Source organism: Rhinatrema bivittatum, chromosome 3 (assembly GCF_901001135.1).
Source record: "Rhinatrema bivittatum chromosome 3, aRhiBiv1.1, whole genome shotgun sequence".
In the NCBI taxonomy this organism is placed as follows: domain Eukaryota; kingdom Metazoa; phylum Chordata; class Amphibia; order Gymnophiona; family Rhinatrematidae; genus Rhinatrema; species Rhinatrema bivittatum.
This window is the reverse complement of record NC_042617.1, coordinates 293,463,652-293,478,674: the sequence shown is the minus strand read 5'-3', so window position 1 is coordinate 293,478,674 and position 15,023 is coordinate 293,463,652. Positions and strand designations below refer to the sequence as shown.

The 15,023-nt window shown below is 42.4% G+C and overlaps 1 protein-coding gene across 1 annotated transcript in view; it reads left to right on the top strand.

The window, feature by feature from the left end:
- The window catches only part of SCN8A (sodium voltage-gated channel alpha subunit 8), a 415,106-nt gene that overhangs the window by 219,564 nt on the left and 180,519 nt on the right, over nucleotides 1–15,023 (top strand). Inside the window, exon 12 of the mRNA XM_029594973.1 lies at nucleotides 13,908–14,291. Within this exon, the coding sequence (XP_029450833.1) occupies nucleotides 13,908–14,291 (384 nt within the window). The remainder of the gene's footprint in view (nucleotides 1–13,907; nucleotides 14,292–15,023) is intronic.

Sequence of the window (15,023 nt, the reverse complement as noted above, 5' to 3'; positions counted from 1 at the left end):
TGCCTCTGTATCGCTCCATGATGAGACCACATTTTGAATACTGTGGGCAATTCTCGTCGCTGCACTGGAGAAAGTCCAGAGAAGGGCGACCAAAACAAGTGACATGAAACGATTGCCCTACGAGGTAAGGCTAAGGAAGTTAACACTGTTCAGTTTGTAGAAGATGACTGAGGGAGGGATATGATAAGAGGTCTACAAAATCATGAAAGGACTTGAACAAGTTAATGTAAATTGGTTATTTATTCATAATAGAAGGATTAGGGGGCACTCCGTGAAGTTAGCAAGGAGCACATTTAAGACTAATCGGAGAAAATTGTTTTTCACTCAGCACATAATTAAGCTCTGAAATTCACTGCCAGAGGATGTTACAGCAGTTAGTGTAGCTGAGTTTAAAAAAGGTTTGTATAAGTTCCTAGAGAAAAAATCCATTAATAAGCAATATTAGCTTGAGATTTATTTAATGTTTGGGGACTTGGCAGGTACTTGTTACTTGGATTGGTCACTGTTGGAAACAGGATACTGAGCTTGATGGAACCTTGGTCTAACCTAGTATAGCTGCCTTAACTTGAGATTCCTAAAGTTAAGTCAGATATAGAGACAACCTAACTTTAGGCACCTACGTTTTTCCACTGCCCTGGACCTGCCTACATTTTAGGTGTCAGGAAACTTTTTACATTCAAAAGTTTACTTCTGAACTTAGGCACTTAGACCTACCTATTAAATATCAGACTGTAAAGTTTTTTATTTTTTTGTTTTTATTTTTTTAACTATGTCAGTATGTCATTTAAAATCAAGCTTCTAGTCTTAGGGGATAAAGACTGTAAATATACATCCCATATCTTCAGGAAATCTCACCTTTTCAATGTCTAGTCTACTTTCTTTATATATTTTTCCAATACACACATTTGGTGTACCAAGTTTTTTAATTGTGTCAAGGTTGGCCCTTCTGCAGATAACCGGTTTTGCAAAATGCATTTTTTTTTTTTGCCAACAATATCTGCACCAAAGCCTGATATATTTAGTGTTGAAAAATAAGTCATGAAGATCATCCCACAAAAGTATCTGTATGTTTAGCAGGAGTCACACTCACATTAACGTAGAGGTATAGCATTGTATCTCTTTCCAAAATTCTTGCATCAGTACACATGACCAAAACTGGTGACCCAAAGTTCCTGCCCCCGCCCCACATTTTTTTTACATTGATCAGATTCAGTAATTCCTAGATGAAAGGCCTGTTTTGGTGACATGTAATATTGGTGTAAGAATTTATATTGAGTTTCTCTCAAATTTATATTAGTAGTAAATTGTCTGGAGCCTTGGAAGACTTTTACCATAATCTGAAGATGTTATCTCTACACCCAATACTTGTCTCCAACCTTGTAAAATATTATCTACGCCCAAGACTGTCATACATTTCCAGAATATTTTGTACCAAAAAGAAACTGAGTGCCGACTTGGATCCTCCAGATCAAACACCTCAGATAAAAATTCCCATGATGGGCTTTGAGATTCTGGAAGATCCAGTGATTGAACATAGTGCCTAAGTTGTAAATAAGCATAGAATTGTACCTGTGGAATATTATACTCCTCTTGAAAATAAGGAAATGCATACAAATGTTTTGTTTCATCAACCAAATGAAAAAGAGTCTGAATTCCCTTAGCATGCCACTCAGATAATATTCTAGTCTGCATCCCAGGACTGAAATCTCTATTTCCTAAAATGGGCAAGTAATGCCAAGGGCAAGGTTTTAATCGTAGTCTACTCTACAGCCATCACCAGGTTTTCAATATAGGCCTGATCAATATGCTATGCTGAATATGGATTGGCAAAACATATGTTTTATGACCCTTTCCATTTCTAGGAGGGGGGGTATAAAACTTTGAGGCCACGAGCCAGTCCTCAAGATGTCTTATAACACACCCCATATTATATAGTTTCATATTTGCTAATCCAAGTCGTTCTTGATCTCAAGTCCTCATTAACTGTCGAAGGGCTATCAGAGACTTGGATTTCCGCCACACAAATTGTTGCATCTATCTTTCTATCCCTGCTATCCAATAGATAGGTACTATTTGCATTAAGTACAACCACTGTGGCAGAATCATCATTTGATAAAGATTCACTCTACCTGTCAGACAATGGATACTCCATCCATTTTTGTAAATGTGTTAGTGTATCTTATTTTTAGTTTATAATTTGTATGATATTGATTTCCCTATGCAATTTTATTCCTAAATATTTAATGGACTCTTGGGCCCAATGTATAGGAAAATCAATCGTAAGCATTTCCTTAACTATATCTGTCATTGGTAAAGCCTTTGATTTTTCCAGATTTAATTTCAATCCAGCCAGTTCCTTATAAGATGAAAATTCTTTTAACAAGACTTGTAAAGATGTTTGGTGGTACATAATGGGTACTAAAATGTCATCCACAAAGGCTACTAGTTTAAATTGATTATCTCCCCCGTTTCCTACAGGAATCCTAAATATTAACATTCTTTCTTATTCCTTTCAAGAGTGGTTCCAGAGAAATAAGAAACAATAATGGGAATAAGGGGCAATCATGTTGCATGCTTCTTTTTAATTAAAAAAAATTTGAATGGATTCCATTGACCATCATTGCGGCCAATGGCTTACTATACCAAACCTCAACCACCCTCAGAAAATATTCCTCTATACCCAGCTCCATAAGAGCTGCAAACATATAAGACCAGTCAACATGATCGAATGCTTTTCAGCGTGAAAAGTTACCAAAAGAGAAGAGGTCTGCCTCCACCGACTAGTTTCTGTCAAGGCCACAATTTCATGAACATTAATCACAAAGCCCACCTGCTTTTCTCCAACCAGTAGTGGGAGATACCTTGCCAATCCATCTGCCATAAAGTTTGGCCAATAATTTCACTTCAAAATGTAATAGGGAGCTTGGCCTATAAGAATCAGGGAGCATGGGATCCTTCCTGGCCTTAGGGATCATTGTCATAAGTCACATTCGAGGAATATGGGAAAGTTCCTTTTTTGTATTAGGTCTTCAAATATTGTTCCTAACTGGTAACAGCAACTTTTCAGATAATAATTTAGAAAATTCTGCTGAATACACGTCAGGTCTTAGGGCTTTAAGTAATTTTGCCTTGTGAATTCCCAGTAGAATTTCCTGAGCTTGGATAAGCAAATTAAGTGTGGCCATTTGTGTTTCACATAGCTTTCTCAAATATTCCTGAATTTTTTCCATTGATGGAGGTGAGACTGTATATAAAGATTGGTAATAGTTTTTAAAAAATATTGCAAATCTTGTTTGTCAAATTAAGAACTGCTCCCTGATTAGACTTCATTGCTGAGATATACTTCTTCCCTCCCCAATGTTTTGTCAAATTAGCCAATAATCTTCCTGATTAATTGGCATAATGAAAGTACTTGGCTTTATAATGCCATAGAGTCTTCTGGACTCTCTGGTGTAGCAAAGAATTTAATGCATATTGCACAGCCACCAAATTCTCCCTATTTCTAGCTATGGAGTGTTTCTCATATGGTTTGGGTTCTTTTTGGCATCTCTCAACTTGACCCTCTAAGTGTTTGATTTCCCTTATAATTGCCTTATTTCTCACTGCTATAAAAGAAATAGTTTCCCCCTTAAAACAGCTTTTGCTGTTTCCCAAAAGAGTTGGATTTGTTTTTTGTGCCATATTAAGTTGTAAGTATTTAAAAGTATTCTTGTAAGTTGTAAGTATTTAAAAGTGTTCTTCTCATTTTTGTAACAAATATGCCTTAAAACGCTGATCTCTATATAGGTACCTAGGGAATCTCTATTTTGACTGTAGTTCTTGAAGCCTAAAACCTCGCATTTCCAACCACACCGGCATGTGATCTGTTATTTCTAATGGGCCAATTTCTGTACGTAAGATTTTCGAGAAGTCGCTGTCTCGTGCCAGCAAATAATCAATACGAGAGTTCGTCTCATGTGCACTCGATATGTGTGTATTTAATATCAATTGGGTGCAGTGTCTTTCATACATCTACTACCCTTAAGCTATTACATAGATATGAAACCCCCTTTGTCACTAGGTCTCCCTTTGCAGGATACTTTGAACGGTCCATTGTGGAATCTAGCGCACAATTAGTCTCCCCCCATTATGTGCTCCCTGAGTATTGTCTGCCACTAGTTTCACTATCTTAGTGAAAATGGCATGCTAATAGTTATTAGGGACATAAACATTACAAATCATAACCCAGTTGTCTATATAGTGTTCCAGTGACCAGAAGACCCGCCATATCCTCTATTACTCTAGTAGCTTGAAAAGGCATCTGTTTGCCTACCAATATTGCTACCCCTGGAGTTGTAGTTATTGACTGTGCACAAAACACTTGTCCCACCCACATGTTTCTTTTTTTTTTTTAATTTAAATTTTTTTATTATCCAGTATATTGTAAAGCTTACAAACAGTAGATTAAATAGAGATGAGAACAGTAGTACAAAACATGTAGGCAAATATAGAACTTTTGTTTTGCCTCCTAAGTATAAAATACATAACAGTTCCAGTGTATTATCATTTCCTCAGGTGAACAGATATCCATATATAGAATTGCCATTTCCCACTCTTCCCTAGTAATCCCCCCCACCCCCCTTGTCATTTCTCAGCACTTCCTCATACTATCAGTTACGCTATTCCATCTGTGCTATGTACTGAATTAGCGGTGTCCACATCCTATAAAATTTGCATATGGTGTCTCATCTGTGGGCCGTTAATTTCTCCAAGTAATGTATTTGTCTTACTTTGCCGTAGAGCTGCGTGAGTGTGGGTGGGTTTGTACATTTCCACTGAGCAGCGATCACCAATCTGGCAGCAGTAGTAAGATAATAAAACATTTTTTGTTTTTCTTCATCTAGATCTGGATAGGGGAGGCCAAGTAGCCAGAACTCCGCTTGTAAGGGAACCTGAACTCCCCACACTTTATCCACCAATCTTTGACAAGCACTCCAAAACCATTGCAGCTTAGGACATTGCCACCACATATGCCAATAGGTACCCCTCTGGGAACACTGTCGCCAACAATTAGGTGAGCGGCTTGGGCACCATTTGGCCACTCTCACTGGGGAATAATGCCAGCGATAAAGGAGTTTGTATCTATTCTCCATCTTGGATGCGGACATGGAAAATTGGCCTAGAGCCTGAAAACATTCCTCATAGTTGTTGCGATCCCAGTGAGGGCCCAGGTCCCGGTCCCAAGCCAACAGATGGGCAGCTCTCCCGTCCGTGTTATGTATCAGTAACCGGTAAAGCTTAGAAATCCCTTTTTGAAAGTGTCATGCCTGGAGGCAATAGCCCTCAAACATCAAACGTGGACTGCTTAAATTGGAACAAGGACCCTGAGATCCAAAAAAGTGTCACAGCTGAGCATGTGCTAAAAAATCGGTGATAGGTATCTGAAACTTGTCCTGTAATTCTCTAAAGAGAACCATCCCTTGGCACCAAACCTGTCCTAAATGTATTAACCCCCGAGATTCCCAGCACTTAAAAGTCAGGTTTTTCTGTCCCTCAATGAATTCCCGGAGGTGTCTGATTGGGGACAGGGCAGAGTAGTTTTTGCTGCCTATCAATTTGTGTTTCCATTTTTTCCAGACCATCAGAGTTGTCTGGATGCTTAAAGGAAAGGATTTCAATTCCCTGGTGGTGCTAGTCATTGGCCAGAATAAAGCTGGAATGGGCGTGACCCCCATCAATTGGCTCTCAATCCCAACCCATTGTTTGTAAATGATTGTAAATCATGGCTATCGACAATAAATTTTAACTGAGCTGCGGCATAATAGTGTAGTAGGGAAGGCAGTCCCAACCCTCCATCTCTGTGTTTGGCTGAGAATCAGACGGGAGACCGGGGGGGGGGGGGGTTTTCTATGCCATATAAAGGCAAACATTTTACATTGAAAAGGTCTCAGGTCTGCGACAGGAAAGGGGCATGGTAAAACCTGAAATAGCCAATTTTCAGTAAAAGATTCATCTTAATTGCGGCCATTTTGCCAAACCATGAAAAAGGTAGGCGTTCCCATCTGTCTATATCACCCATCAAGTTGCAAATCAGAGGTTTATAGTTTAGAGATATTAACTGAGAGGGATCCAAACTAAGATTAACCCCCAGATACCGTATAGGACCTGAGGTCCACCGAAATAGGAACTCACTCTTACCTTTCCGCATCAAGTGCTCAGTAAAATGCACAGGGAGAATTTCCGATTTATCAAGATTAATCCGAAATCCCAACACTCTTCCATATAGGTCCAACATAGATACGACCTTGTGCATAGAAGTCATAAGTTGAGAGAGAGACAAGATAATATCATCTGCGTAGAGAGTAATTTTATGGATCTCTCTGCCAGACTGGATCCCATATACCTCTCTGTCCCTCCTAATCCACTCTGCCAAGGGTTCTAGGCTAAGAGCAAAGAGGAGCGGCGTAAGTGGGCAGCCCTGCCTTGTACCCCTCCGAATTTGAAAAGGCACCGAATAGCCATGATTTATCTTAATACATGCAGATGGCTCACGATAGAGCGCCTGGAGCCAAACTGCGAAGGGGCCCCCCAGACCCATCTTCCGCAAAACAGCAAATAGATAGGGCCAGTAAACTCTATCAAATGCTTTTTCAGCATTTGATAGAGTTTTCTGGCCGGGGCGTTAGTGGATTTAGCGATATGCATTAAATCTATTATCTTTCGGATATTATCAGATGTCGCTCGACCCAGCAGAAAGCCTGCTTGATCAGCATGAATAAGTGTCTCTATATAACCACTTAATCGGAACGCTAAAATTTTGGCCAAAATTTTTAAATCAACATTTATGAGTGAGATAGGGTGGTATGAGGTGCAACTATTAGGGTCCTTTCCTGGCTTGGGAATAAGTGTAATCCCCGCCATATTCCCATGTGGGCGGAGTGTCGCCCCGTCCCTCAATTTATTAAACATGGCTACTAATGGGCCCCGTAGTAAGTCTCTAAATTTTTTTTATAGAAAAGAGGCGTGAACCCATCTAAACCTGGTGACTTCCCGGATTTTTAAATGCTTGATAGCCTAATCTATCTCAAATAGGGATATCGGCTTATCTAATTGGCGTTGGCTCTCTATTGACAGCTCTGGTAGAGGGATAGGCTCCAAAAAAGTCAAAATCTCTTCCTCAGACGGTGCCACCTCCGGTTGATATAACTCCTCATAGAACTCCAGAAACCTGGCCCTGATCTCTGGTTGGTGCAATAGCATCTTTCCCTGTTTAACCTTAATGCGATAGATCATTTCTCTATTTCTTTTTATATGTAAGTGTCTGGCCAGACATTTACTATGCTTGTCGCCAAATTCATAGTGCCGCTGCTTGAGAATATCAAAGGAAAAGGCTATGTCCTCCGCATCTAGGGCTGCAATCTCATTCCCTCTTTTGAATTACTAATCTAACTAGAAAAGACCCCGGTTTCCCCTTTGTCATCCTTCTAAATCCCTCAGCTTTTGTAATAGAATTACTTTCTTGGCCTGTTTCTGCTTTTTATGATAGGAGGCCACTAATAAAATGGCCTCGTAGGACCACTTTCAGGCCCTCCCATTGTGCAATAGGAGAGACCGCTTCGTCCCCATTAAGGAGAAGATAGGTCTCAATCACTTCAGCGATACGGTCAAAATATTTTGGTTCATGCAGTAATGAATCATTGAGCCTCCAAAATTTCCTTCCAGTATCTGCTGATGTCAGGTTCACTGTCCAACAAACTGGGGCATGGTCGGACCAGGTGATAGGCTCGATATCTATCCTGGATGTAGCTCCCACAAGATCTTTAGTTATGAGAAAATGATCAATTCTGGTATATGAATTGTGAGCAGGTGAATAAAAGGAATAATTTCGACTTTGGGGGAAATACAGCCTCCAAATATCTACCACATTGCTGGTCTTTATGAAATGTTTCATGGCCTTACACGTTCCATGGGACCCTGAAATGGTCTGTGCAGAAGTATCTAGGGATGGGGAGAGGGCGATATTAAAATCTCCCGCCACAATTATATGCTGCCCAGGAAATTGGTTGGCTTGTTTTAGTACCTCTTCTAAAATCTTCCTTTGCTGAGTGGGTCTGCAATAGACATTCACTAACACCAGTTCCCGATCATGAATTATGACTTTAAGGAGGAGAAAACGGCCTTGAGGGTCTGCATAGGACTTAGAAACTTGTACCAATAATCCATGTGCAAAGAGGATTCCCACTCCATTATATCTCCTTTGATTTGTGGCTGGAGCATAGTATTGAAGGGGATATCTCTTTGAGACCATGACGCGTTCATGACAGCGACGGAGGTGAGTTTATTGGAGGAAAACTACCGATGCAGAGAGTCTCATTAGCTCCTTAAACAACAGCTGCCGTTTAAACGGGGAGTTTAACCCTTTAACATTAAACGTAATGCAGTGTACCTCACCCATAGACATAGTGAACACCCAAGCCCAGCATAGCCCCAATAAGAAATCCTAAGTCACATCGTAGCTCTAAACATTTCCTCTGAGACTCGTTCCCACCACTAGGGCGTCCCACTATTATGAGTCCCTCGGGACCCCTAGATGTGTCAACAGTATGTATCGCTTAGTCACTCCACCCCACCCCCGAAACCTCTTGTACCCGTTTCCACCTCCCCACCCGCTCCCCTTTCCCCTCCCCTCGAATGCAGTCACCCACCAGAACGGTGAGCCTCTAACCACGGAGGATAGCCCTCCTCCCTCCCCCGCAGTCTAACTTAACACATCCCACACTTTAAGCGGGTTGTGGCGATTTTATAGATCCCATTTTTAAATTAACTTGTACCGTTTGAAGATTTAGCCAACAATAAGTACCAATAATAAGTCGTCTATACAAAAAGCCAAACCACTAGTAAATAGAACAGTCAGCATTGCGTCCTGGGGTGAATTCCAGGCTTTCTTGGGTACCTCATCTGGGTTCGATGAGGCAGTCCTGAGCCCCCATGATGTGTTGATCAGTGTCTTGCTCTCTACCAGCGATTTGAAGTGATGTGCGTCGAAACTCCACCCCCTGCCATCCGGGCTATATTCTTCTCAGGATGGCGCTTCCCAGGTGGTCCTGGGCTGACTCTCCGAATTTCGGCTAATGCGCCGGCCGCTCTTACCAACGCGTTGCCATTGTGGCTGGCTAGGAGCAGAAGCTTTATCTAGAGAAGTAATCTCGATGCCAGCCGCTTGCAGAAGGGGTACGGCTTCTGCCATGGATTTCACCAGAGATGTAACTCCTTTCAGAGTAAAGGTAAGGTCCCAAGAAAAGACCCATCGATATTGTATGTCTTCGTTCCGAAGGACTGTATTCAGGGGTTGCACCTCCCTTCGTCGACGGAGTGTAGCCGGGGCTAGGTCGTTATAAATTTGTAGTTTGTGTCCCTCCCAGCTAAAGGGTGACACTTGTCATGCACTGCGCATAATATCTTCTTTAAGTTAAGTTAAATAGCTATGAAGGCAGATGATAAGTTCCTTAGGGGCATTACGGGGGGCTGCCCCCAATGCACGATGAGCCCGTTCGTTAACCAACTCTGTGTGCCTTGGTTTCTCCCCCACTTCAGGGGCTGAGGATAGAAGGGCAGCACATATTTTCCTGGACACTTCCATAGCATTTGAATACTCAGGCTGCTCCGGTAGGCCCCAGATCCTTATGTTAGAGCGTCTGGACCTGTTCTCTAGGTCCTCCAATTTTAGTTGAATATCTTCCTACTGGTTCTGTATTTCTTTGACTTCTGTGATAAGCACTGCCATCTTCAAAACCTGTCCTTCTACTATCCCTTCTGCGTCCTCCACCCTGCTGCCTAAATCTCGCAGGTCCTGCCGGATGCCTTCTAAATTCGTATTTACATCTTCTCTCAGTGATCGGATATCAGATTTAATTTCCGCGAACCATTTATCAAAGTCCTGTTTAGTGAGGGAGTTCACCGCTGCACCATTAATCATCTCCACCAGTACGCCAGGATCTGATTGAGCCTCTACATTTGGTCCTATGAGTTCTTTACCCAGGGCCGCATATCTGGATCCTTCGGCACCATAGGAATAGCAAGCGAGGTCTACCAGTTTTCTTTTGCTAGCCATAACCGCTAAAAGTTCTCCGCTTCCTATGCTGTATTTATGGGAGCAGCAGAATGAGATTCTAGACCAAAAAGCTTAGAGTAGCTGCCGGGGGAGGGAGATAAGTAGGGCTATACATCCATGCTGGTTGGGACGTCACATTCCTCTCAATCCCTACTTAGATTCTGAGACTTCCTGTGAAAGTATGCAATTTAGAAAGTGCTGCTAGGCTTCACTTCTTAAAGGTAGCTACAGAAATTTGGTTGCTGGAAACCTGCTACCGCAAGATGACTGCGGAGGGCTGTAGAAGACCATGAGGTGAGGGCTGCCGTGAAAGTGCTCCAGAAACAGTAATTCACTTACTTTGGGAAGGATAAGATCTCAAGATCCCCGTGAAGAAACTGTTCTGCCCTCCCTCAAAGCAGTTCAATTTCTAGGTGCTGTTTGTTATTTCCCCCTTTCCTGGGTTCCTTACTGTTTGTGTTCTGCCAAGATGGCTGCCGGGGAGAAAGCTATGCCAGGGTTGTCAGTTGTTTCAGCTCCCCTGCTACTCCACGAGCCTGAAGCCCCATTGCTGCTGCAGGACAAATCTGCACACTCCCTCTCCAGCCCACCCGACGATCAGACTTGTGCTGGTGAGGGCAGGAACACTAGGTCTCACCCACATATTTCTGATGTTCCACTTTATTTAAATATGTTTCTTCTAAAAGCGCTTATGTGTACTTTGTGATATTGCAATGACTATAGTATTTATATCATTTGAATACCGACCCTATACTTGATACATTCTTTTTTAATGTGCATAGTCATGATATACCTTTAATCATGTATCTATTTTTATCCTGAATCTGTTTCAAAATCTAGCACAGGTTTCCCGGCCTAAACCTGAGCCAATATCCTACTATAGCTAGGTGCGACATTTTCAAAACTCAATAGTTGCCTACTTTTTTCTCTCCCAATCAATTGAAACTCACATTTCCCACCCTTTCCAATTCCATTCCAGTTCTGCCCAGTTTCCAGCCCCCCTAAACCATGTTAACAGATTCCCTCATACTGAGAGACAGGGTCACTTCAAGATACTTCCCGGTTGACATCCCCCAGATTTTCAAATATTGTCCCCATTTTTCACAATTCTCAAATGATTAACTGAAAATTCACAACTGTTTAGTATTTAACTCAAAATGTAAATCTCTTTGTATTGAGATATCAAGACTGTAACGCAATCATTATGTATTGTTTATATGCATCATGTCTGCAAAAAAAAAACCCAACCAATTCAACTGCTATCATTGCCAAGTTGCAATGCTTGGTCTGGACGTCTTTACTGAAACATACTTACTGATGATTAGATTGTCCTTCAATTTTTAGAGTACTCCATTTAAGTATATTCTCTGAGCTCAAACAGCAACCAGAGTCCTGAAACTCAACTCGAAAATTTGATAAACCAGCTGAAACTACTTCAGCACACAGAGGTGCAGTTTCTGAATGTTGTCATTCACAACTCAGACTCTGGGATATCCTGCACAAATATTTGGGCAGTCGCCAATATTTCAAACAACTGCGTGGAATTATTATGCCACACTTGCAATTTTTCTGGATACAATAAGGCAAATTATATGTGCTTTTGTACTAGGCCTACCCATATAGGGCACAGTTTCTTTCCTCTTTGCCGAGACTCCAGTGGAGAAATCTTGAAAGCACAATATACACTGTGACTAATATTTCATTTTCTTCCTCTTATGGTATGCTTGTATGGTCTCCATCTTATGAGAATAATTAAGGAATTTAGCAATAACCACTTGAGGCCTGTTCGGTTTGCTGCCTTACTCCCCAGTCTATGCACGCATTCGATCACCAGCATATTTTCCAAATGTGACAGGCCCAACTCCCTAGGTAGCCATTTTTACAAAGACTCTTGCAATTTTTTTTGAGTGCCTCGGGAAAGCCCACAAACCTTAAATTGCTTCTCTGTGACCTATTTTCTAGGTTGTCAATCTTTTCTATATGAATGGCCACTAGCTTTTCTAACTTGTTTATTTTGGATGCCACCGCAATTGTATCATCCTCCACCATCCCGATCTTCTCTTCCTCCAAGTCTAGCTTCGAGTTGAATTCCGCTATTGAAGTTTTTACCTTATTTATCTGTGCTGAAATACCTTCAGATTTTTATTCAATGCCGCAGCCACCGCCTCAGTCAAACTTTGTACTGTTGCAGACAGTGCGAGTGGTGCAATGCTTTCTTTTGCAGCGGCCATTTTGGGTTTGGATAGTTGCGGTTTCCCTTTTTCTATTTTGCTGAATCAGATGGACATCTACTGAAGTCAAAAATCAGCCCATAAACTGATGGGCAATAGAATACTTGTTATGTAACCCAAAAGAATTTGGGTATTGCAGCAATGTGTGTGTGGATATTTGGGGGATATCGCCTGGAACCCCCATTTACACCTCCATCTGGGCTCACATGTGACTTCTCCAAGTCAAGGTTAGACTCTAAAGTTATATAACTCTGACACCTGCATTTTTCACAAGAATCCATTTTAAATGTTCCTGCTTTGGCAGAGGCTGATTGACGAATGTTAGGGATAAAGCCTTTATGGCGATAGCACCACATCTGTGAACTCTAGCAAAATGCCAGGAGCTTGGAGGGTATGCAATCTCCTGAGAGGCCTGCCAGTTTGGAAGCTGCAAGGGTTTCAGAAGGGCAGTAAAGACCTGGTTTTTACAGAACACCATGAACGGGCCCTGATGTTTAGAAGCCAGAATAATAAGCTGGATGAGGAGAATCCCTTTGTAATAAGTTACTTGTTCAGACTTTGGATTGCTTTTTTATGGCTTTGACTGCATTTTCTTTAGTATGTTTTAATAATGTGATTATTTTCTTGTGAAATAACTGAGGGTTGTACATCATACTGAGCAATATAAGTTGGGGGTATAATTAAAAAAAAATGGAAACAATAAATTCAGGACAAAAAGTAGGGGAGAGAAAGAGGGGGGTGCTGGTCAAGGGGAGGGAGGGGAGAGCAAGGGGGGATGCAAGGAAAGGAGTGGAGTAGGGGAAAAAGGAGATGTCGGGAAAGAATGAAATGAGGAAAAAAGGAGGGTGCTTTCAAGGAAGGGGTGGGGAAGAGTGGGGATGCTAGGCAGAAGGCGGAGTGCCTTGCTGCAGCTGCTGCCTCCAGAAGGACAACTGTGCCTTTACCCCCAAAGGAGGAAATGCAGAGCCAGGGCAACCACTGGTAAATCAGAGGCTTATCTGGAGCCTCGGACTGGATAGGCAGCCCTAGAGATTGAAATTCTTAATGCATAAGCCAGGGAAGGATGTCATTCTGAGTATCTGTCCAAGGTGCATAAAAAGCTGGTCCTGGCACACAGCGGGGATGCAGACGGGAAGCGTTTCTCTCGAGCACTGCAGCTTCAGCCACCACCTCCCATAGGCCGCAGGTTCGGGCCTTGCCACTGAGAAGCAGTGAGGCCCAGGAGGAGGCTGGTCAGCAGCACTTGAGGGGGCGTGCTTCCTGCTAGCTCCTTCATCTTGCCGCTGGCCTTGGAGTAGCACTATGGTATCAGTTTGAATGTGTTTTAAATGTTTGGTTGCCAGCAGTGAGCCGGTGACTGGAAATTTTGTCCACTATAGTAAAAAGAAAAAAAAATGTAAGATCACCTGAATGCCAAAGCTTTAGATCTATTTTTGACTTCTGGTTCCATCTCTGCTTTAATGACACCCAATTAAAAAAGCTAAATTTAGTTTGAAGCACAAATATTTTGTATTAGCCTTTTTACTTTTGTTTTACCAGTTTTAAAGAAAAGTAAATAAACCCAATTTTGTTCTTTTCCCTTGTAGTCTCTGCTGAGCATCCCTGGGTCTCCTTTCCTCTCCAGACACAACAGCAAAAGCAGTGTCTTCAGTTTCAAGGGCCGCTTCCGGGATCTTGCCTCTGAGAATGAATTTGCAGACGACGAGCACAGCACGGTGGAGGAGAGCGAGGGTCGCCGAGACTCCCTCTTCGTGCCTGTCCGGCCCCACGACCGGCGCAGCAGCTACAGCGGCTACAGCCAGGGCAGTCGCTCCTCCCGCTTATTCCCCAGCCTGCGCCGTAATGTGAAACGTAATAGCACTGTGGATTGCAACGGCGTGGTCTCCCTCATCGGTGGCCCGACCGCCAACGTTCCTGGCGGACGTCTTCTGCCTGAGGTGAAAATAGATAAGGCAGCTACTGATGACAGTGTAAGGAATCCTTAGTATAGTCTAGGCATGGCGGTCTGTCCCTTTAAATCTGCTTCTCTGTATGCCGCCCTGCAAACCAGCTGGACCCTCCCTTCAACGGAATGAGTAATGGGACCTCCCAGCTGCGCATTATGGCATCATGAAAACACGACTGGGAACGGTTATGCTTCATTATTGTTTCCTAATATATTTTCCTTACTTCCCTCCCCATAAAAATTAACAGAATGATCCACGCCCTTCCCTCTCAAAATAAAAAAAAAAAAATTCCTCAAAACAGGTTGGAATTTACAATGTGATAACCTTGAGAGTGAAAACACAAGCAAAAGAAGGAAATCAATTTTTTTTTCTTTTCTCCCCCCCCCCCCCCTTTAATTGTCTCTCCATGAAATTTAGGATAATTGGAAAAAGTGTTACGGAAGAGAAACCACAGTAAAATAAGAATGTGGCAGTCTGGTGAGACTTAAGAGGATAGTGCTTCATGAGCCACTGTTCTGTGCACGTTGCTATATAAGCTAAAGCGCTGAGTGTCATATTGGGAGGAGGGGTAGAGGAGAAGAGAAAACAGCAGTTGGGTGCTCAAATGCATGGGATGTTGGGGAAAGTGGGGTTCTGCTATCTGTTCTGAAATTCAAAACACAGAGCACCTACAAATTTCAGAGTCATAGGGGCCAGCCTAGTGGCTCAGTGGCAGGTAACTGTGCACTGCCATGCGGCGTGACCTGGGTTCAATTC